Genomic DNA, 23,779 nt, shown 5'->3' with positions numbered 1-23,779 from the left:
GTCTGGTAAAACCAGGCTGCTGACCTTGACTTGGAGCCTGTTTCACAACTCACAACAGATTCATACATCCATATAAGGTCATGCTTTAGAGATTTCGCTTCAAAAATGGATTATGATCCAAAAGTGGATAAGAAAGCTCTCACTCTCTCACACTTTGGCTTCTGCACCCGTCCATTGCTATATGCAAATTTCAGGGGGTGTTCCTGGGGCATGAGTTGATATGAAGCAACAAATGTACAGGAGGACAGATCCAGCACTGGGACATTCAGATCTGCAACGGAGGACACAACGGAGGTTGATTCAGGTGATTTTTTTTTTTTTTTCATTTGTATGCATTGTCTAAATATGCACATTTGCAAATCTTTGCACTGTTAAAGATAAGTTTAAATTATACACCTGCTCAATTATAGAAAAAAAAATCAAGTTTATTTCAAATGATTATTCATTGACTGAAAAGTTTGTTTTATAACCATATGTAAAATATTCTATGTATTCAATATACTGAAAAATAAGGATGTAGCAATCCATCTGCTTAAAATATGAATCAATGTTAAAAATAAATAAATAAGTAAAATAATTGATAATATAACATAGTCAAAATGATTAGTTAAATTTCATGTCTTGTATTGTAATATAAAGTTCTCTAACTGAGACAACATTTACAGTTTGTTACAAGGACAAAAATGCAGACGTTAAATTAAAAGACATATCTTTTGGTAATAAAATTAGTCATATTCATTTTGTTAAAAAAAAAAAAGGTTTAAAAAAAATCAAATTACAGAATTATATATCAAATTCAATAATGGGCACAAAAACATTTTTTTGTGTGCAGACTAGATTGATCGTTCTCTCCTGCCTTGATGAACCTCAACATGTGGGTGAAGTCGGCCCATAGTGGCCTGCATCATGTCTCAACACTCATCCCCTGCCTGATCTATGCCATGTTGTGGAACAGCTTGTGAGTAAACTCAGGGTTTGTATAGAGCATGAACATGACAGAAGTAGCATTGTCTGGGCATATATATATATATATATTTGTCTTTTTTTTTAATGAAATTACCTCATGGTGCTGAGTCAGTTATACTTCAGTTACTACTCTGCATTCAGTCTTGCTTTTTGTCAGCTGTTCACAAGTCTGAACAACCTCACTGTCTATTTGCCGTCCCAAGTTGGCAGGGCCTTCAGTTTGCATTGCACAATGTTGCCACACGTGCCCTAAGGCCACGCTTCACTGACAGAGTCGTTAAAACTGAACTGAGCTGCTGGAGACGGACTGAATTTATCTTTCAGTTTTAGCTTTCACCACTTCCCTTAAAAAACGGTATCTTGCCTGAGCCATTTGCACCATGTGGCATGTCCACACTCATCTGCTGCTAACCCTTTGTAAATAAATCTACGCTGTTGCTCTGTGTCACATTGTTGTTGTCTTTATCATATTTTATTGTAATCTACTTTCTGCATGCCCTCATAGTCTTAAAGTTTTTTTTCTTATTTCTTATTAATTTCTTATTCATCAACCAAGCTTGTTTTATGTTTCATGTTGCACAGTTGAAACGAAAAAATAAATAAATAAAAAAATCCCAGTTTATGAACCTGTTCACTAACAATAGCAATAAAAAACAATTCTGATTCTGACATGTTGGGCCCATTTGAGGGCGTTCAGGGAAAAGCCCATAGGGTTTCATTTGGTTCATCAATTAGTATCTGCTGTGGTGCTGCAGGCGTGTATGGTTTAGACCGTGCCCCTGCAAGAAATAACCATGCCAAGCCAAACCTGTAAGTTTTTATGTTGTTGTTTTTTTCATGTCACCCTGGCTGCGATGAATAAATTGGCATATCGGACCAGATGTTTACGTTTGTTTGTTTTTCAGCCAACAATGCGCCACTACTCCCGTCGAGACCGATTGTGGTAAGTGTCAAATAAAAACCCACAAAGGCAGCTTTGGATCGTGGTCACAGACAGATTTATTTAGCGGAGCATACAGACTTCACATTCCTATTGCGTATTACAATAGGACGTGAGTAAAATACATTTAAGTAGGACCCTGTTTTCTACATACATTGGGAGAAAAAAGTATGTGAACTCTCTGGAATTTCTCCTGTGAATGTTATATGTTATACTATGTTACATGTTATGGCCATTAAAGATATAACAACATGTAATTGTTTGGGCGGTATAAGTTTAAGCAGACATTCATTCTTGTGATTTAAAGATCAGATACATTTTATGACCAATTTATGCAGAAATGTACTGTAAGGAATTCCAAAGGATTCACATACTTTTCCCTCCCACTATAAGTCAATATGGACTCGGAGAAATAAAGCATCAAATGGGGCTTCACCAAATTGTTCAGTACAAGTTCACCTTCTATAAAGGTGCACTATGCAATTTTTAATGTTAAAAGTTATTAATACTTATATTTGACCTTCCAGTGACCCAGCGGATACTTGAGTGATTCGCATAGCACATTTACTTACCATCTCAATGGCCTGTAGGACACTCCTGGATCAAATCATTTTTAGGTTTTCACTGCTGATTGAACTGTATCCATGGCTACGTATGCATTCCATCCAGAAAACCTAACAGAAATCCTAAAAAACCTGTAATAAAATTGATCCTGAAGCAGGAGCCACCAGATTGGAAACCCAATTCGCCAAGCTAACTAGCCATACAGCCGCCGGGTCACTGAAAAGGTCAAATACTAACATCATAAAAAAGAACAGTAGTCTTGTCCATTTCATTCAGAGTTATAAATGGCTTGATTTGCATATTGTCTAAACACTAGGGATCCTTTATATTAGGGCCATCTTTAACATACTACAGGTTTAGTTTGTAGTGGTTGGCTGGATGTCTGTGATCAGTCCATTATAAACTGCATATCCATTCTAAGGCATTCGTGTAATCTTTTTGGTTTATTCTTTGTTCGGTAAAGGGGATTTGCCTGGGAAACCTATTGAGACTCGGCACTCTGCGGCGCCAAGGTAAGCTAATATAAACAATGTTTAATGCAGAAACCATTACCCCATTTGGGAAAACTGTTTATGTGTCAGATTTTACTTTGCAAGCTTGCCTCAGAGCTGTTTATTCACAGTAGGCCTTGTATAAGAAGAAGAATTAGATTTTAGCCTCCTTTTCTTTGATCTATTTTTCCACATTAGTTGCTGTAGGTCTACTTGATGTGCAAAGACTTTTTTCTTACTTAAATTGAAAGAATGGATTAGTCCTGGTGTGGGTTGAACCAAGGTTAGTCCTTGATTGGTCCAGATCTTGCCTGGGTTTGTCCTGGGTTGGATTGGGTCAGGGTTTGTCCTTGATAACTTCTGGTCTTGGTCCTAAATCACTGATATTGTTCATAATGTGGTGCGTGTCTTTGTTTCCAGGATACTTGACACCCGACAGCATCAGGCCTACACTTCCATAATGAACGGCATCACTGAGCTGAACTTCGAAAGCTCCTCTGTCCCGGGTGTTTTCATTTTGAGCGGCGATCATGCCTTCCCTTTAGCAGTGAACAGCGAAGGCAAAACCCAGGTGGCGGCTTCGCTTTACGGTGCTGGGCGGATTGTTGCATTGTGCCACGAAACCTACCTGACCACTTTCTCCAGTCTGGTAGTAAACGCAGTAAACTGGCTGAGAGGAGAGGGTTCGAACAACATGCTCGTGGGGGTACACCAGAGAGTCAAGGATGTTGCCGACAGCCTTTCCACGAATGGTTTCCAAGTTAAAGTCATGCAGAAGTTCAGCAGTGACCAGGGCATTGCAGTGTATGTGACAGACCCCTATGGCACGGATGGGGACGACAAAGAGCTTATAGCCTTTATGAAAGCAGGAGGAGGGGTGCTCATCGCGGGACAAGCCTGGCACTGGGCCTCCCAAAACCCGAACGGCAACACTTTACTGGAGCACTGGGGCAACAAAGTGTCTGCAGTGGCCGGTGTGTACTTCTCTCCAGAGAATGGCGAGAGAGTGAGCATAAGTGTCGGGCCGCAGATTCCCCTCTTGAAGAGTTTGAGGTAAGTAATCTGCGTCGCAGAAAGGTTTTCATGTTGTCTGTACTGGGTTGTTCTCAAGTCAACAACAGACAAGGTGGTTTAAGATTCAGTGTTTCCTCCATTCAAATCAAGACTGCAAAACCATGGGCTTAACTAAAGACTGAGCTTCGTAGAAAAAGGTTAAATCATCGACTAGACTGGGTTTGGTAAAGTTGAGGACGTTTCGCTTCTAGTCACAGAAGGCATGTCTCAGTCCTAACCCTCTATTGAGGCTTGGTTTCTGTTGTTTTACGAGGATAGCGTCCTTTACTTCACGTTCGTACCATCTCTTCTCCCTAACTAATATTTTAAACTCTCAGTCTGTTAGTGGCTTTCACAACAATAGGAACCATCTGTGGTTCAACCTCAGATGCAGACAGAGAAACGTTATTCCCAAGAACATGAAACAAAAGGCGCGCTTGAGGCAAGCTATTGCTGGGTTGCAGGTTCTAGAATGTGATGATGTCATCGGACCCAGCGGGGGGCAGGAGCCCGTTTTTCCTATTAATAACATTACACTTTCACAAGTCGTAGCTAAAAAGAAAATATATGAATTTAAAAAATGATCTTTAATATCAACCACTGGGTCCAAGATCTCTCTATACAAGACCAAAAATTTCCTCAAAAACAAAATAATTTTTCCTCTATATAATAGTATAGGCCTTTAGAATGCTGTGATGTCACCTGCAACCCAGCAATAGAGCAGAGAAGATTCAACGCAGCTATCGGAGAAGAATACTCAGTTTAAGGATTAGACGCCTACATTTCAAGGTGGAAGATCTCCAGAACAAAGAGGATGATCTCCATCAAAGGTTAGCATCACCGGTCACAATAGAAGTTCTCCAATGGTTGAACACACAGAGAAAGCTGCGGAAGATAAAGAAATTCCGATCTCTCACAGCTCAGAAGCTTCCACAGTGTGAGGGAGGGAGAGGAAGTTAGCCAGCTTAGAAACAAACATAGCTGGATTAAGAATCTGTCGAACCGTGAGCTCACGGAGGCAGAGATAGATGTCCTTTCCAAGGGGCTAAACTTCTCGGTAACCCACAGACATCTGCCCACTCCATTCACAGCTACAGAATCAGCCATTAGAAGCAATAGACTGACGGACTCTGAAGCTAGTGGCCTCCGGCCGAGAGTCACATCAGTCCTGAACAATGCCAAGCCCCCATCCTCGAACATCACTGCAGAGGAAGGGAAGGCCCTGTCAGCTCTGAAAAAGGTTGATAGCATTAACATCCTGCCAGCGGATGAAGGCAGATGCACAGTCATCCTCAATACATCAGACTATGAAGCTAAAGTCCAAAACCTTTTTGGCAGTCTGGTTCCTGGGTGTAAAGAGTAGAAGGAGATGAATCGATACCCACCCCAGGGAGAGCTAGGCATCTTTTGATCGGAACAGTACGGCGCTGTTCACTTAAGAGCAGTTTGAGGTTTATATTTTGTTAAACCTTTTAGTTCAACATGAGCAGTTGATTAAATGTGACATATTTGTGTTAATTTCTGCTTTTAAGCTTGTTCTTAGAGTGTCCAGTCTTCCTCATCCAATCATCACAAATACCTCCCTCGTCACTGGGGAACCTCTCCATACCCCACCAGGTTGGAGTGGCTTGGGTCACACTTTGGGCGCAGATTGGTTCAGTGTAGGCTGTGGAAATATACTTCGCACTGCTTCGTCCAGCCCAGCACTGCTCCTTTGGAAAGAGTCTTTATTTGGCCAGGGTTGTAAAACTACAGCCGGCCCCTGGAACAATTTTTGTTGGCCCTTATTGTTGAATTGACTCAAAATGCAATGGGTGGTATATATTATAACCACAATGAAAAAGTACAGATGACTACTTTAAAAACCTTATCTATGATAGAAAGCTCCTGTCCAACTGAGAGCTTATAAACACGTAGCCTACACACAGTAGCTACTTGAGATTTGAGAAGTTTTTAACTTACATTGTGAATATTGTAGCCAGCTGAGGGTACATGGACTGGGGTCCGGACTGAAATGGTCAGTTGAAAGAGGAAAGACTTTATATTTTTAATCCAGGCTAAGGAGAGCATCACCTAATGACACCAGCCGGTGGAACAGACTGTTTTGAGCTCTTGAGAAGGACAGTATAGACATGAATGAAAGGTTCACAACATGAGGACGTAGTTACAATCTCAAACGTTTAGAGGAATATGGGTTAGAATGATCAAATCTTTAAACCTAATGTGGATAATAATTGTTTGTTGTAAATCGTTTCATTGCAGTATAATTGACAACTTTAAGAGTGACCTGGACGTTCTGCTGAAGGGAGTGACCGAGATCGAGTTTCATCCGTCTTCCTTGGGCTCTGAGGTCTTGGTGCACGGCCGCCTGGCCTTCCCGATCGCCTGGGACACCAATGGAGGAGTTTATATGGCCGGAGGATACTACGGCAAAGGCAGAGTCGTCGTCGCCGGGCACAACGGGCTAGTGGTACAACAACGCAATTTTTATCATTTTAATTGGCTCAGTGCTCAACATGGTTATACACCCGAGGCAACTGGTGACAGGTGCATGTCTGACTTGGAAAAATGCCTTGTATAAATTAATTGCAACTTGCACACTTTTTTTTAAACATTTGTTTACATTAGCAACAGGGACAATAGCTAACATTACACTGTTGCAAAATGTGACGTCGCCATATTGAGGAAAAGTCAAATGACACCTATGAATCGATCCGGTAGGGCTGCTCGATTATGGAAAAAATAATAATCATGATTATTTTTGTCATAATTGAAATCACGATTATTCAAACGATTATTTGTTGCCTTTAAAAAAAAGTCTATCTTTATTTTATTTATTTATTTATTAATCAAAACACTATGATGATGTTTTATGTTTTCTGGACTGTCATAAAAGTACAAATGATTTCAAGTACGCCTTGATTAAAGAGAGGTCCCTGTTTCACACCTGCCCCCTGCTGGCCAGCCCTCACACCTGCACAAGCAAACTGAGCAGCGCGGCCTGATGACATCATCACACAGCGCTGTTTGTTTTTATGTCAGACAAAAGCGTGAGCCATGGCACGAGAAAAGCGAAGGGAAAATAATCCCAGCGGCCTGAAATAACGCAAGTCTGCTTTGCAAAAAAAAACAATAGAAAAAAAAACTAATAATTGAAAAAAAAAAAAATAGAAAAAAAAAATATATATATATATGTATAATTGATTTTTTGCGATTATGCTAATTTTGTAATTGTTTACTGTTGTAATCGAAATCGTAATCGAATTTCGATTAATTGCACAGCCCTACGATCCGGTGACTGATCCAGCGTGAAGTGGTTCCGTCCCATTCTGGGTATGATTGCGCCCCACAGGTTAGATTTAGATTTAGAACCCCACAGTGGACGCCCCGCCCTGGTGTCAGAAGTGAAAATCCCATTCAGAGACTTCCTATGTGGTAGCCCATGGACATGCGATTTTGAATTGAAGACTTATTCAAAACTTTCAAAAACAAAAAGTATTTCATAACTAGTATTTGGTATTATCTTACTTGGAAAGGGCAAGGGGGCCGCAATGTCCCGGACTTTGGGAAAGGCTGCGATAGAGGAATAAATCGTAACTAATCTGCGTCACCTTTTCAATATTATTAATTTTCATATAATCTTTTTTAGAGCCTTTAGCTTCACGACTAACTTACTAAAGGTGGAATTAGCTTAGCCACATTGAGCTAACCGGTCTTTTGCAGACACGTGACCAGCGGCTGCTCCTGGAGGCTGCCATATCTGTGCCCTGTCCTGACACACCAGTCCACAGCTGTGTTGATCAATAACATTCGTTTACGAGATGCTTTTCACCCCATTTCTCTGGTCACATTTTGGCAGCATGGAGAGAGTCAAAGCAAACAGCAAAGTCATTATGAGAGTCTGTTAGTTAGTGAAACGATCTCAAATGAACAACGAAGACCTTTGATCGTGACATTTTCTGACACATGTGTGAAATATGGTTGAAAATCTAGATCTTTTTTAAAGGTAAAGCTATCGGTAAATGTGTTTCTTCCTTGTGCAATCTTCTCGTAGGAAGCTAATGAGAAGTTTTGGGACAACGCCCTCCGCTGGTTGGATCAGGGGCGGCAGGGGGTCGTTGGGGTCGATCCGTATCTCTCGGTAAAAGTCATGGAGAAGTCTGGCTTTACTGTGGAGGGGACAGAGTTCAAGGCCGGTCTCAGCGTGTTTGTGTGTAACTCCTGGAGGGACAGCCATATCAGGGAGATGCTGGAGTTTGTTGCCGAGGGAGGAGGGCTGGTGCTGGCCGGACAAGCATGGACCTTCATTCAACGAAGCAACCTCAACTATCTGACCGAGTGCCCAGGTCAGTGTCTGCAGTCGTGGTTCTGAACAGCTGGAGCTTCAGGTCCCACTTTCGATTCGTCATGGTGGCAAAACCCACACAGCTGCACACTGGTTTATTCATGCACTCCATGCTCACTGCCCTGGGGTAGACTGATGAAAAGAGGCTGCCAATCTGCGCCATCAGTTCCACTCACTCAAACACAGTTCACCCAAGCCACCTAGTATTGCTTCACGGTCTCCCATCCTGTTGCTTTCATGATCTGACAGGATCAAGATATTAATTTTGGCTTCACTTACAGGCATTTTGCTGTGTAAACCCTGTTACAAGTGTTTCACAGGGGTCAGTATTTTTTTGGATCCAATGAGCCAATTTTCATTAAAGAAAAAAATTAAATAATTATCATTTTAAATAAAGATGGGGTCCCAGTTATACCTCTTTTCATCTAGTGCAGCCCCCTTGGCACGGTGCCCCTTTACCCTTGTCCAATTTTCGGTCTTTTGACTCGTCTCAGGCCAAAGTGATCCAAGGAGGAAACAGATAGACCTTTGGAACAGACACGTCGTACGGGATTAAAGTGATAGTCTGTAAGATTGCAAAGTGAAGAGAGAGAGAAAGTCATGTTGTCATGAAGGCTGCCTTCACTGTTTGTACAGGTAAATTACGGCCTGTTTCGATAAACCTGGCAAAGAATATTCCAAACATATCAACCTGTGATTAGCAGCAGTCCTTCATTCTTATGATCATACTTACATTTGCTGTTATGATGGGTTTTGCGACAAAGGAACGAAGCCACCTCTAGTTTACAAAGAGAACTTTCAGAAGGAAACAATCCATCTCCCTCCCCCTTCCTTCCTGATTGGACCTGACAGGCCAGTTCACAGGAAAGCTCGTGTCATTGGTCAAAGTGAAGGCACCAGGGACTCTGAAAAGAGGCTGAAATCAAGGAAGAAGAAAAATAAATTATTTTTTATAGCTTTGTTACAAACATTTGAACTTACAGACTTTAGCTGTCTAGACTTTGGTTATTTAAATGGCATAAGTGACAAAACTTTTGGATTAAAATCAGACATTACTTTTTCTGATGAGCAGTGAGTGTTCTGTTTTCCACAATGCTAAAGTGATCTAAATATCTGGTAAATATCTTTTTTCCCATTCACAAACAATGTGGCACAGGGCTGCACAGTATATCGCAAAATTACTATGGCCAATATTAGGTGATGCATTATACTGCAAGAAGCCACATCATATTGCTGCGGTCTTCCATCTGACTGAGATTTGATCTAGTGAACTCAATAATATGGTTTTAATGACATTCAAAGTAATAAAATATCGCATTGGTTTCTCTCACATTGTGCAGCCGTAGTGTGGCAGTTGGTTTTAAACTTCCTCAGAGGCAATTAAAACACCTGTGTGAAGTTAGCCCCCCCTAAGTGTCAGATTTGCTTCAAAAATAGTGTCATTCGTTTGTGCTTCGTTTGTGCACGTTTGTGCACACAAAATTAGTGTTTGTGCGCACTTCGTTTTTGAGGTATTGATCATAGTGTCCGATTCACTCCAAATTAGTGTCATTGTTTAGCATTGGGACGCGTGCTGTAGGGCCCAAGTGTGGATTTTTGCTTAGGGCCCCAGAAGGGCCAGCACCGTCTCTGCTCTCCATAAATTTGTTTAATGTTGGCACAAATGGCACATTTGTCAACGATGTGTTTTGGAAACACAAAATAAGATGGCAGGTGCCAGGGACACATTTTGATGATAAAACAAAAAAGTAAAGTTTTTATCATGAAGCCAACCGTTTTTAAACCCTGTTCAATTACCAATCAATGATCAATACCTCAAAAACGAAGTGCGCACAAACGCGAATTTTGTGTGCACAAACGTGCACAAACGAATGACACTATTTTGAAGCAAATTTGACACTATGGGGGGGGCTAACTTCACACAGGTAATTAAAACTCATTAATTGAACAATATTGTTCAATTTGTCTTACAGGAAACAAAGTTTTGAACCCAATGGGACTGACACTACTGTCGACAAAAGTATCCGGAGGTGTCCACATTGTTCCAGACACCAGCACAGCCATGACGGAGCATCACCTGCGCTCCCTCCTGGACCTGTTTGTGGGGTTTGTGACTCAGAGCAAAGAGTTGACTCCGGAACAAGAGAAAAGCATCATGGCCCAAAAGCACTACATCACCTCCTTTCTACAAATGGACAATCTCCAGAGTTCCTCCTACCATCAGATCGTGTCCGTGGTTGAAGATGCCTTGAAGAAGACAGGATTACCACAGGTGAATGACAAATCTCTCTCGGTCTGATATAGATGTGGGGATGATGCGTTCATGTGTACTTGAACGCATCTTTGGCCAACTTTACAGCTGGCCAAAGTGCCATACACACATCATAAAACAATGGAAGATTTAATAAACAGACTTAAAGTGATAATATAGTGATAGTAAATTTTTTACACATTTTACAAAATAGGCAAAATCGACCACCTAGCCTTGCATTTTGTTGTTAAGTAAGTAATAGTATATAAATGTTATTTTTTGTAAAGTCCCTCCTTCCTGGATCTTAGCGACTAATCAGAGTCTGGTATCCTCCTGCGTTGACCAATGAGATGAGCTTTTCCTGTGGAGCAGCCTGTCTGGTCCAATCAAGAGGGAGGGGGAGGAGCTTGATCGTTTACTTTTAAAAATCCTGTTCCTGCTCACCTCGTTTTGGGCTTTCTGGTTAAAGAGGGGAGGAATTTGATTGCTTACTTTCAAATTTCACTCTATCTCGCACTCTCACTTTGCAAACTTACAGACTATCACTTTAACGAAAAAGCCCAGTAAGTATTAGCAAAATACAGCCATAAATGAAAGGTTAAGACAAATCCAGTGGTGCAAACAGCCTACTGCAGGCAATCTGAAACACATCACGCTCAGTCATCCTAAAAAAAAAACAAAAAAACACAACAAAGCTCAAAAAACATACATTCTGCAACCAGCAACTCCAATCATACGTTTGTTTCTATATAGTCCCATTGGAACAATCAGAAATGCTTCAGAGTATGAGGGATGTTTATCTTTCTGTAACTAACTTATTTTTGTTTTCCAAAGCTGAGTGACACCGTTTTTACGACCAACACCAGAGAGAAGCTGCTCCTGAGTCTAGTCTCCGAAGTGTACATGGCGAGTCCAGATCCAGACGAGATGGTGCGGGTTCTGTTCCGAGACGCTCCACAACTGCCGACTGTTCAGGACCAACGCATCAGCCTGAGCGCAGACACCGAGGGTCAGGCACATGCAGAGTTACACTTACACACTTATACATATACACTTACACATAGACGAGTTTAGCTTAAGGATCAGTTTAGTTGTTTTTTTTTTTTTGCTTAAAACGATATATATGTAAAATAACAAAGAACCAACGTATTCCTGTGTGTGCATACAAAACACAATTTTAAATGAAACATTGCAGTTGATATTTTCAAACATTGTCGACTGGACTGGGTTGGTTAAGTTGAGAATGTTTAATGTCTGTCTTTAGAAGCTTCTCTCACTTTTGGTGTAAAAATGTAAATGGGATTTACAGTGGAAGGAAAAAGTATGTGAACGCTTAGGCATTTTTCACATTTGTGCCTTAATTGGTCATAAAATGTGATCTGACCTTCATCAAAAGCATGTTGTGTAAGTGTTTTTGTGCCATAGCAAAGAAAAACATTAAAAAACACAATACTCTATAAAGAAGCAAATACAATCACGTGGAAAAAGTCGTCTGGTAAAAGTCGATTGGTGAAACGGTGCAACACATTTCCCCTCACAATAAGTGGAAAAAGAGCTGATATTAAAGTTGAGTAAATGCAGTTTAGGCGTCAAAACAATCATAGGCTATATTATCGCTGCTCTCTGTTTGCCCTCTATCGGATCGGATCAGATTTAATGACTGGATCAGGTCCGATACCAAAGACGGCCGTGGATCTGCGGTCCTGGATCTGCAGCGGCTTCAGTCTGCAGGTACATCAGGCATGCCACAACGCAGTGCTTGAAGATTTATCACTACAGATTCAGGACCGCAGATTCACTGCTGTAATCTTCAATGAAGGTTTTTGAGTCACCTTCTGTACTCTGTAGTTGAAGTCACTTCACTGTGATCAAAAGTAAAGGCGCCATGCTAACCTCCCATACAACAACTGAGTCACAAAAAGGTCAGTTACACACAAATATCAAGTTTGTGTTTCGCAAAAAAAGTTCCATAATGCACCTTTAAACAGTGGGCGCCACCTCATGACATCAGCAGGTGGAGCAAAGTGTTTTAAGGTCTTGAGCAGGGGACAGACTGAATAGACAAGATTAAAACATGCTTTGAGTGAAATGCTAGTCCATGTCTGTTTTCATGTACATGGGTAAAATACTGATTGTTGTAGTATGTGGTGTGTGTATATGTTTTCAGACGGCGAGGAGTGGCTGAGCACTGGGCTGTACCTGCCTCCTGGGATGAAGACCAACATCATTGTCCCAACTGAGATGGTCAACAAGGGCTGGGAGGTGCACAACACTTTCTACTGTATATGACAAAAAGATAATGGCTCAGCGTTGACCCGTGAGCCCGGAGCTCTGTGTTGTGGTTCCAGAACAGCTCAGAGCACTGTCGCTGTGTCGTGTACTCGTGAATGACTTTGTAGTGTCTGGAAGAAGTTTGTCTTGGTGTTTGCAGGTGCAGATTAGCTGTCAGACTGACTCCCTGGACATCGAGGGTAAATTGTATCGAGCTCCTGTCGTCTACGAGAGGTTCCCGGTGCTTTCGGAGACGGTGCAGGTGCACAACTTCTGGGGGGGCCTCATCTACCTGATCGCCCCTCCCAACACAAACCTGACCGGAGCGGAGGTCACAGTCCAACAGGCCGTCCGTGCCCCGTATTATAAATCTGGTGAGTTGAGTGTGCACTGAAGAGATTTACACCTTAATTTCATTTAATTCCCTCATTAAACGTAGTGTAGTTCGTAGTGTTTGGCCAAGTGTGGGTGCTTTGGGTCCAGTGTTAATTTTGACATATTTTATTTTAGTTTTAGTCTTAGTCTTTTGACTAAAATGTAATTTAATTTTAGTCGAGATTTAGTCAAAAGAGCTTTTCAATTTAAGTCTAGCTTTAGTCGACTAAAATTGCATGTCAATTTAGTCGACTAAATTTAAGACTAATTTAGTCGACTTTGAACTTGTAATATTCATTATAATCATATTTAATCAAGGTCCTTGACTTCATGGAGCTTCTTCCACATGAACAAAGCTCAGAGCTGATCCTTTGGCAGTGAATTTACATGATCTGAGGCTCTTTCAGATCAGGTCAGTAGAAGTTTGGATGATTTTAGTCTCTCCTTTTCATTTGTATTTAGTCTTATTTTCGTCGACTAAAATATCTGGACATTTTAGTCACAGTTTTAGTCTCATGAAAAACTTTTAATTTAGTTTTAGTCCAATTTTAGTCGTCAAAAATATCACTTCGACTAAAATTAAGACTAAATATTTTAGTCGACGAAATTAACACTGTTTGGGTCAGATATTTTGGTAACACTTTACATTACGGGCCAGTAAGTCTGTGGTACTTACAGTGGTAATTACAGTGGTTATTACAGTGGTAATTACTAGTAATGACAGTGGTACTTATTGTGGTACTTACAGTGGTAATTCTAGGTTCTTACTGTGGTACTAAAAGTGGTAATTACTAGTAATTAGGGTTAGGGGTTAGGATTAGGGTTAGGGAGACACAGAGTTGCCACTGTATCTCTCGTTACTAAGAGATACTGTGGTAATGCTCTTAGTACTGAAGGTTGTACTTCTATTTACTTTGGTACTTTAATTGATAGTTTACAGTAGCTACAGTGATACATCTATGGTACTTATTGGTAATTCAAAGATACTACAGCAGCAATTCATAGGTAGTAAATGTGGTACTAGTAGTAGTAGTACCACCGTAAGTACCACCGTAAGTACCACTGTAAGTACCTAGAATTAAGTATCACTGTAAGTACCACCATAAGTACCATTGTAAGTACCACTGTAAGTACCACCATAAGTACCTAGAATTACCACTGTATCACTGTAAGTACCACTGCAAGTACCACGATTAGTATCTAGAATTACCTCTGTAAGTACCAAGGACTTACCGGCCCGTAATGTAAAGTGTTACCGATATTTCTGTTTGTCCCCATCTCTCGATCTCTTAGACCGATTTGGGCACCCGAGGTCCAGTGTCTGGGATGTCATTTTTATATGTCATTTTACGGCTCATGTTACTGTAGAGGCCGTTGTGAAAGATGTGGTCCTGACCACCTGGGCCAGAAAACCAGGTCAGTGTCCAAGTATTTACCCCTGTTGTTCTGTTTCAGGCGTGACTGCTCTGTCGGACTGGCCTGAGATCCGCAGCGCCCCGTCCCCTTGGGCAGAGCTGGAGTTTGAGAACGTCATCATGTCCGTGCCCTCGTCTGCGGTGAGGAGTCTGGACCGGCCGGACGAGGTGGCCGCGCTCTGGGACAAGATCATGAGAGCCGTCGCCGACCTGGCCGTCATCCCACACGTATTTAAAAGGAAGGAGCGCCTGGTCTGTGACGTGCAGATTTCGCATGGTACAAACACTCACAAATATTGGAATATGCAACCTTTTTAATGCAAAGAATTGTATAAACATTTTAAAGTTAAACAAGCTACATCTGAGCTGAGAACCTATTTATACAAATAATCGCTGACTCCACACAAGTAAATTACCAATGCATTTTAATATAAATATGGTTCATTATAAAATCTGGCGGCGCAACCGGCGTTTGCGGCAGCCTCTTAAACACCGACTTTTTAGATGCCATCGAGGAAGAGATACTGCAGCATCAAGACCACGAAAACTCAAATGCTTAACAGCTTCCTTCCCACAGCACAGACTGATGAATGAAAACCCGTCTTCTACGGACTCTATTTAACCTCTTAACTCCCACCTGAACCGAGAGCATTTTCTCCAGTTCAGCTTTACCCAAATCCTGTAGGCCAGTGTAACGCCTCATTTGAAAGCTAAGAACTACAAAACTAAATTGATCTTTTTCCTCACACTATCAGATTTTTTTCCATCACTTTTTTTGTTGGGCAGTCATCTCATTTTTCTCAAATTTTCGTGACTTTTTTGTCAAATTTTTGTCCATTTTTTGTCACTTTTTCGTCAGTTTTTTCTCACTTTTTTCACATTTTCATCCTTGTTTTCGTCTCAGTTTTGTTGCTGTTTTCACACCTTTTTTCCAGAAGCTTTTAGATTGGGGTAAAGCTGGAGAAAAAGTGCTCGGTTCAGGTGGGAGTTAAGGGGGTCAATCATTCTATCCATCCAAGCAGCAGTCTCAGCAGAGATGCCCAGACGTCCCGATCCTCGCAGACCTCCTCCAGCTGTTCTGAGGGGACTCCGAGGCATCACCACACCAGCTCGGAGACATAGGTCTTGAGCCACCTCAGCTGGCTCCTTTTGACGTGAAGGAGCAGCAACTCTACACTGAGCTCCTCCCGGGTAACTGAGCTCCTCACGCGATCTCTAAGGGTGCGCCCAGCCACCCTGTAAAGGAAACTCATTTCGGCCGCCCGTGTCCACGATCTCGTCCTTTCGGTCATTACCCAGATCTCATGACCATAGGTGAGGGCGGGAACATAGATCGACCGGTAAATCGAGTCTTCTGCCAAATCTGACCAGCTTCCTCCCCTGCCAGAACAATGGAGTCCCCAGTCGGAGCACCGTCTAGTACCCCTCCCAGGGACTCCAAGAAGGCTGGGGACTCTGCACCGATGTTGGGCCTGTAGACCTGTCCCCAACCCGAAGGCGACCCTCTCGTTCACCGGGTGAACTCCCAACACGTGGTGGCTGAGCTGGGGGGCTATAAGCAACCCCACCCCAGCCCACCGCCTCTCACCGTGGGTAACGTCAGAAAAGTGAAGCATCCAGCCTCTCTCCAGGAGTTGGGATCCAGAACCCAGTCTCGCCGGGACCTCTCGCACAAGCTCAGGCTCCTTCTCCCCCAGCAAGGAACCGGGTCGTTGAAGGACCTGCTTTCGACTCCCACCCAGTTCTCTCTGCACCCGTCGCCACAACACGTTTTATATTGCATTAAGTTAGACCTGTATGCTAATCACCGTTGCTTTTTGTTCATTAGCATTTCAAACAAAATACTTCGTAGAATAGCTTTTTTTTTTATCCTTTCAGATGTCACTAGATTTTGTGATGTACCCCATAGTTGTAGTTATTCCTGTTGCCTCTCTTTAAAAGTCAAAAAGTGAACAAGGCAGGATAAATGAGCAGTTGGTAAAAGTGTTTATCATAAAATTGACTTGTAGATAGAGCTAAAACGTGTGCGTAAACTACACATTTATTTTGATTTGGCAAACGATCTTCATAGATATTCTTTTTCCCAGGTCTGATGCACGCTGGTTACCCTGTGATGGGCTATAGTAATAAAGCGACCTTAGTGACCAGCCTGGACGAGATCAAGAGAGAGGGACTGTGGGGGCCAATCCACGAATTTGGACACAACCAGCAGAGGGGCCCGTGGGAGTTCAGACCTCACACTACAGAGGCCACGTGCAACCTGTGGTCTGTGTACGTGCATGAGACGTTGCTGGGAGTGGCCAAGGAGGAATACGCGGTGAGGAGCTGTGAATATAAGTTCTGTTTTCCTATTCACACAGTGTAACAGTTCACTTGGAAATACACTGCCCAGGGAAAAAAAGGGGGAATATGAAGGAAAAGATGAAGGATCAATATCTGCAGAAACTAACAAAACTGTGTCTAAAACACAAGATTACAAATTTGTGAATCATCGTCGCCGTCATACATACAAGATTTTGATGGAAAAATGAATGCAACACTGGACGGAAATAAATCTTGCGGCATTTTGTCTCTGACAGGCTGCCTCCCTGACGCAGGAGTATCGCAGCGGCATCACTGCGAAGTACGTGAACGACGGCAGGAAACTGGACGACTGGAACACCTGGGTGGCTCTGGAGACGTACTTACAGGTAAAGCTCTTAAAGGAATAGGCCACCGTTTTTACATACTGAGATATGTTCTTACCTTAGCTTTGACGAGTTCTTTAGGACCTGTCTGATCTTCCCCCGTGCCTTCAGTCACGTAAACACAGCGCAGACGGCGTTAGCATTTAGCCTCTCCCTCTCTCCCCTATAGCTCCAAAACAGGTCAAGATAGAAGCTACCAAGCTCTTCCACGTTTTCCCTATTTAAATATGGTTACGTGAAGTGTTCCACTACAAAGTATAATTACACAAAATTAAACAATGTGGATTTTCTAAGCGGATAAAAGGGGGAACTATATTTTAAGGCGTAATAATACCAGGAGTAGTTTGAAATCCGCGCAGTAATCTTCACTTTACTGCGCAGTAATCTTCACTTTGCTGTGCGGATGCCAAACTACTCCTGGTATTATTACGCCTTAAAATATAGTTCCCCCTTTTATCCGCTTAGAAAATCCACATTGTTTAATTTTGTGTAATTATACTCATATCTCAGTATGTAAAAACGGTGGCCTATTCCTTTAAGGCAAGACACGGCAGGCGTGAACATGGACTCTTCATGCAGTGGCCAATTATGATTTTTGGCTTGTTTTTCACCTGAACATCTTTCTCAATTTTACTGTCAAAGAAAAAACTGACCAGAATCACATATTTATCCATTCACTTATTTGTGTAAAGCCCAAACTCACAATAACAGTCGCCTCAGAGGGCTTTTCAAGGTTTCTCCTCTCAACTTTACTTCATCAACTTCATACTAAAACTATGATTAATACTTACCAAAGGCAAGATCAAAGTAGATAATAATTGGAAAAGCGTGACATGGTGTCATTTGCACTTCCCTCTTTTGATCCAATATTGTTTCTGCTGCAGAGGTCTCCTTTTATAGATACTAAATCATCGGGAGAGTCATATGGACTAGAGCAGAAATATACAACCCAAACAGCACTAAAGCCGTTTTTAGTTTAGTTACACAAATTCAATTGTTGAGTGACACATGAATAAAGCTCATGCCACAGTAAAGTACAGTAAATAGAGCACAATTCATACACAAGGCAATTTAAAGTGCTGTCGCCTGAAGCCAGTGCAGAGACCGGAGCACTGGACTAATATGGTCGTATTTCCTGGTTCTTGTCAGGACTCGAGCAGCAGCGTCTGTCTAACAGCTGCAGTACATCCAGTAGTGGCATTCTAGGTCATGTTCCACGTAAAATGTTTGCCCAGACCTGTTCTAGTGTGTGAATACAAGTCAACGTAGTTCATTTTTGTAGACAGAGCAAATGTTAGTTTTATGTAAGTAAGAAAGTAATCTTTATTTATGTACCTTTCACAGACAAAGGCCACAAAGTGCTTCACAACACAGTTAAAAGCAGAAATTACATACAATATAAAAAAGGGTCAAGACAACACAGAAATCATAGCAGCCCAAAAGTAGCTAATTAAAAGCTTGCACAAATAAATATGTCTGAAAGTTGCTTTTGAAAGAAGAGTCAATAGAGCACAAAGAGGGCAGAAGATCATTCCAGAGCCTGGGAGCAATAGCCTGGAAAGATCGGTCACCTCTAGTAGGAAAACTCGTACGTGGAACCTTTAGCAGACTCTGATCCACAGACCTCAGCAGGGGTGTAAGGCTGGACCAGAGCACTGATATAAGAAGGAGCCTGACCATGCTAGAACCAGAATTTTAAACTTGATCCTATAGGTCCTATATGTGATTACGCCCTGTCATTTCACAGAGATTATATACCAGGTCAAAACATCTGCATGTTTGTCCATAGAAATCCATAGCGCCTTTTGACCAAAGTGAAACCCTTTCTCTCACGCCAAGACCTCGAGAAGGCGACGCTCTCTACTCCGGCCTCCCACACTCGTCACTCCACCGGTCACAGTTAGTGCAGAAGCAGCAGCCCGTCTTCTCACCGGTTCATCCAGACTCAGCCACATCACTCCCGTCCTCTCCTCCTGCACTGGCTCCCGCTCCGTTTTCGGATTGATTTCAAAATTGTAATGTTTGTTTTTAAAGCCCTCCACGGTCTCGCTCCGTTATATCTGACTGAGTTGGTGACCGTACATCGCCCCAGCAGAGTCTCCGGTCTGCCGATCAAACGGTTCTGGACGTGCCCAGGTCCCGGTACAAACAGTGGGGCGATCGTTCTTTCAGGGTTGTAGCGCCTAAACTGTGGAACAGCTGCCCCTCAGTCTGCGTGTTCTCACAGAACTGTCCCTCTTTAAGTCGAGATTGAAGACACACCTTTTCAAACTAGCTTTTAAGACTTAGATCGCACTTATTTGATGGATTGATTTTTTAATATTGTTTTATCTTTCTGTGAAGCACTTTGGTCAATATAAAAAAACTTTGATTGATTGATTGATAGACACAATGTCAAACCACCTCGTGCCTCCACAGCTGCAGGAGAAGTTCGGCTGGGATGCGTTTAAGAAAGTGTTCGGCGCCTACCACGCGATGATGGCGGAGCAGGTGCCCGGCGACAACCCAGGGAAGATGAACCTGTACGCGCTGACCTTCTCTCAGGCCGTGGGCACGGACCTGACCGCCTTCCTCAAGTCCTGGGGCTGGCCTATCCACGCCGAAACCGAGAGGAAGCTGTCCACGCTGCCAGCCTGGACAGACCACCCCATGGTCAAGTACGACAAGTGATCCTCTGCCTCGTGCTGACGGCAATTGGAGCGCAGAAAATAAAAGTGATTCCTTTTGAAAGCGCATTGGGGCTTCGGGACACATGTTTAATGAAAATGCAGCAGCCGACAACAGGATTACGGCAGGATTGAAACAAATGACAACTCTAGATTGGATTTTTTAAAGCTAAAAAATGACCTCAAATTGTTTATTTTTAAAGAAAGTAATTTTGATTCTGCATTTTGGTCGTTGTAAACTGCCTCTACCTGCTGTCAAAAGAAAGTTGTGGAAGGAGTAAATGAGAACAAGTTGGGTTTAGTCTCGGTGCATGATTTTATTTTTATGGCACATTTAAAACAATATGTACAATAGATCAGTGTTTTTCAACCACTGTGCCGTGAGATATTGTCTGATGTGCCTTGGAAAATGATCTAATTTCACCTAGTTGTTTTTTTGAAAACAAATGCATTGTTATCCACAAATAATGTACCGTTTTCGAGTGTCTATGCTGTCTAGTGATCTGCAGAGTAACCATATTATACTCTTCCATATCAGGTAGTTAATTTCTTTGAGACAAGAGAATTAGTGATGCATTGAGGCACTGTTGCTAGCGAGACTATACAGTGTTCCTATTCAAGACACTTTGATGACTGAATATAGGCTACAGAGTTACATTTTTTAACATTTTCTGCTGGTGGTGCCTCGTGATATTTTCAATGAAAAAAATGTGCCTTGGCTCAAAAAAGGTTGAAAAACACTGCAATAGATGACCAACACAATAAGCCATGAATAAATAATATAATAATAATATACACATGTAAAGAAGAGTAATAAAAAGGTAGGTGCTAATGTGCTTTGTTGGTTAGTGTTTGAACACGAAAAAAATACTCCAGAGGGTGTTCAAAGGTTTAGGCGCAGCACGATTTGCCATAAAAATGCTGCACATTTTACTCTTTCAAAAGTGTGAAATACTTTCCACTGCCTTTGAATGCGTTTATACTATTAGATGTGAGTAGAATTTTAATCTGACACTTTTACTTATAAGTAAATGTGTTGATCCTGTGTCGGGACGTTAACTGAAGTTTCTGAAATTGAGTAACGCCACTGTCAAAAGGCCCGTGTGTGTGTTTTTTTCCTTTTATACATTTGTTTTTTAATTATTACATCAATAAGTGCTCTGTATTTGCATTATGCTTAGGTTTTTCTATGCAGACCTGGTGTGACAGGTTCATGCAAAGGTTAAACCATAAACATTTTTCTGAGCTATAAAGTGTTGTGTGGATTCATTTTTTTTCTAATTAGGCCTAAACCATAGTGTAAATATAATAGTGGAATTTTAAGAGAGGTATTTTGTGTGAAATGTTTGAGAAAAACGTAAACATATCCATTTCCGTTCACGATTATATGACATTGCCCACTAAATCCTGTAGATGGCAGCAGTGCACCTTTGTCTGCGCCGCGTGCTACTTCCGCGTTTTAGTTTTACGGCTAAAACAACACTCGTGTAGGTTTATATCACACGCTTTATTTAGTGTGTATTTTTGATGAAATTATGAAAAATATGTCTACGTTGAAAAATGTACCCGAGAAGAGGCGCAGAGCCGCTGGAAACCGCGGCGGCCGTGTGGTTCGCCAACCACGTCACAAAACACAACATGAACTCTTTTAAACGTTGGAGTCGACGTAGATTTAAATGATTTCGCAAACATAGACACTGACGCACGTACGTGAGCAATATTTACACTTTCCAACCGAGACAGACTGGCTGTTCACTTATAAAAACACGTTTACGAGCTATGAATGTCAGCGTGTCAGGATGGCCGAGTGGTCTAAGGCGCCAGACTCAAGGATCAGCTCCTTCCGTAGCAACGGGACTTCTGGTCTCCGAATGGAGGCGTGGGTTCGAATCCCACTTCTGACACATACCTTTTCTTGACTTCTAATGTGAATTGGCGCTTTGTAAATAATTTTGTTGTCATACATTATATCACATTTGATCATTGGTAATATTTTTTACTAGAAATGTGAAGCGCCTAGTCATCCATTAAGTGTTTCATACAATTGTATTATAGTCAGTCAATGTGATCAAGTTGATAAATCGATTTCAATTTATATTGAGAAGTGATTTTAAGAGCAGAGTGGAGAAGATCTGCTCCCCTTCATTCAGGACATGTCCTCCACCCAGGGGCAGACTGGGACTGAAAAACAGCCCTGGACTCCGACCAGCCTGGCCCAAATTAGCGTAATTGTGCACTTCCACAAATACATATTTTAACCTCTTACCCCCCGCCTAGACCAAATGCATTCTGTCCTCTTTTGGCTGTGTAACACCTCATTTGAAAGCTAAGACCCACAAAACTGACCTTTTTCCTCGCGCTGTTGCTGTGTGGTGTCACCTTTTTTATGTATTTTTTTTCTCATTTTTGTTACATTTTTGTTGTATTTTTGTTGAGTTTTTGTCACATTTTTGTTGAGTTTTTGTCACATTTTTGTTGAATTTTTGTCACATTTTTGTCACATTTTTGAGTTTTTGTCACATTTTTGTCACATTTTTGTTGAGTTTTTGTCACATTTTTGTCACATTTTTATTGAATTTTTGTCACATTTTTGTTGAATTTTTGTCACATTTTTGTTGAATTTTTGTTGAGTTTTTGTTACATTTTTGTTGAGTTTTTGTCACATTTTTGTCACATTTTTATTGAATTTTTGTCACATTTTTGTTGAGTTTTTGTCACATTTTTGTTGAATTTTTGTCACATTTTTGTTTGAGTTTTTGTCACATTTTTGTCACATTTTTGTTGAGTTTTTGTCACATTGTTGTCACATTTTTATTGAATTTTTGTCACATTTTTGTTGAATTTTTGTTGAGTTTTTGTTACATTTTTGTTGAGTTTTTGTTACATTTTTGTTGAGTTTTTGTCACATTTTTGTTGAATTTTTGTTGAGTTTTTGTCACATTTTTGTTGAATTTTTGTTGAGTTTTTGTTACATTTTTGTTGAGTTTTTTTTACATTTTTGTTGAATTTTTGTCACATTTTTGTTGAGTTTTTAATTATTTTTTCCATCATTTTTTGTTGTGTTTTTTTGTCCGTGTTTTTCTCTTTTTCTCGCTATTTTGATGCTTTTCTTTTTAGCTTTTAGATTTGGGTAAAGCTCGGTTGAGGCGGGACCGGTGGCCCTCGAGCCAGTGGCCCTTCTGTGTACTTCCAGAACGGACACATGGCCGGTCCGCCCCTGCCTCCACCCGTCTCACCCGCAAAGCCGTCAGAATCACCAGAGACACCACCACCCATCAGTGATCACACAGTGAAGTATCTTTTTAAAATGACTACTAGAACCATAGACAGATGCAACTCATTACTGCCCACTTCTGCCCACTGCCATAAAACACTGACAATAATGACAATAAACAACTCTTTTTTTAATAGAAGGGCCACGTGAACATGCTTAATGCTTTTGTGGGTTTTTTTTCTCAGAAAATGGGCAGAGCATGACAGGATATGACATAAGAAAAGAGCTTGGTCATCACGAGGAATGTTTATTTTCATATTGATTAGAACAGATGAGGTTACAGCAGAAATATAACACAAATATAGTTGATTACAATTAATAAACAATCTATATAAGTCATAATCATCAGTACATTCAGGAGAACGTTCAGTAAAATGCTGGCGAAATGGCTTGTGGTGCAACTATGAAAGGTTTTAGCTTATTAAAGTTGGACAGTGTTGATTGTTTTGGCACATAAATACTGAAAAAAAAGAAAGAAAAA

General features: G+C 41.3%; 2 protein-coding genes across 2 annotated transcripts in view; both read left to right on the top strand.

Moving 5' to 3' along the window:
• Positions 1–23,779, top strand: part of rab24 (RAB24, member RAS oncogene family) — a 48,279-nt gene that overhangs the window by 10,276 nt on the left and 14,224 nt on the right. The gene's annotated exons all lie outside the window — the stretch shown is intronic.
• LOC306970794 (TRPM8 channel-associated factor homolog) lies at positions 851–20,067 on the top strand. Its single transcript, XM_079566824.1, has 14 exons — positions 851–958; positions 1,872–1,909; positions 2,934–2,982; positions 3,382–4,014; positions 6,277–6,484; positions 8,069–8,360; positions 10,333–10,631; positions 11,445–11,619; positions 12,778–12,872; positions 13,042–13,255; positions 14,712–14,948; positions 16,759–16,988; positions 17,251–17,361; positions 19,777–20,067. Exons 1-14 carry the CDS (start codon positions 861–863, stop codon positions 20,026–20,028), a joined length of 2,931 nt encoding a protein of 976 aa, XP_079422950.1. The 5' UTR covers positions 851–860; the 3' UTR covers positions 20,029–20,067.

Source organism: Gobius niger (genome assembly GCF_951799975.1).
Source record: "Gobius niger genome assembly, chromosome: 11".
In the NCBI taxonomy this organism is placed as follows: Eukaryota; Metazoa; Chordata; class Actinopteri; order Gobiiformes; family Gobiidae; genus Gobius; species Gobius niger.
The sequence above is the reverse complement of the archived record's forward strand: the minus strand, read 5'-3'. Positions and strand labels throughout refer to the sequence as shown.

Bases quoted from the DNA above. Each gene is read 5' to 3' on its own strand.
- LOC306970794 (XM_079566824.1), top strand. From the start codon at position 861: ATGAACCTCAACATGTGGGTGAAGTCGGCCCATAGTGGCCTGCATCAT. The intron at 13,256-14,711 runs GTGAGTTGAGTG...GTTCTGTTTCAG, and splicing joins TGCCCCGTATTATAAATCTG to GCGTGACTGCTCTGTCGGAC. The intron at 14,949-16,758 runs GTACAAACACTC...TCTTTTTCCCAG, and splicing joins TGACGTGCAGATTTCGCATG to GTCTGATGCACGCTGGTTAC.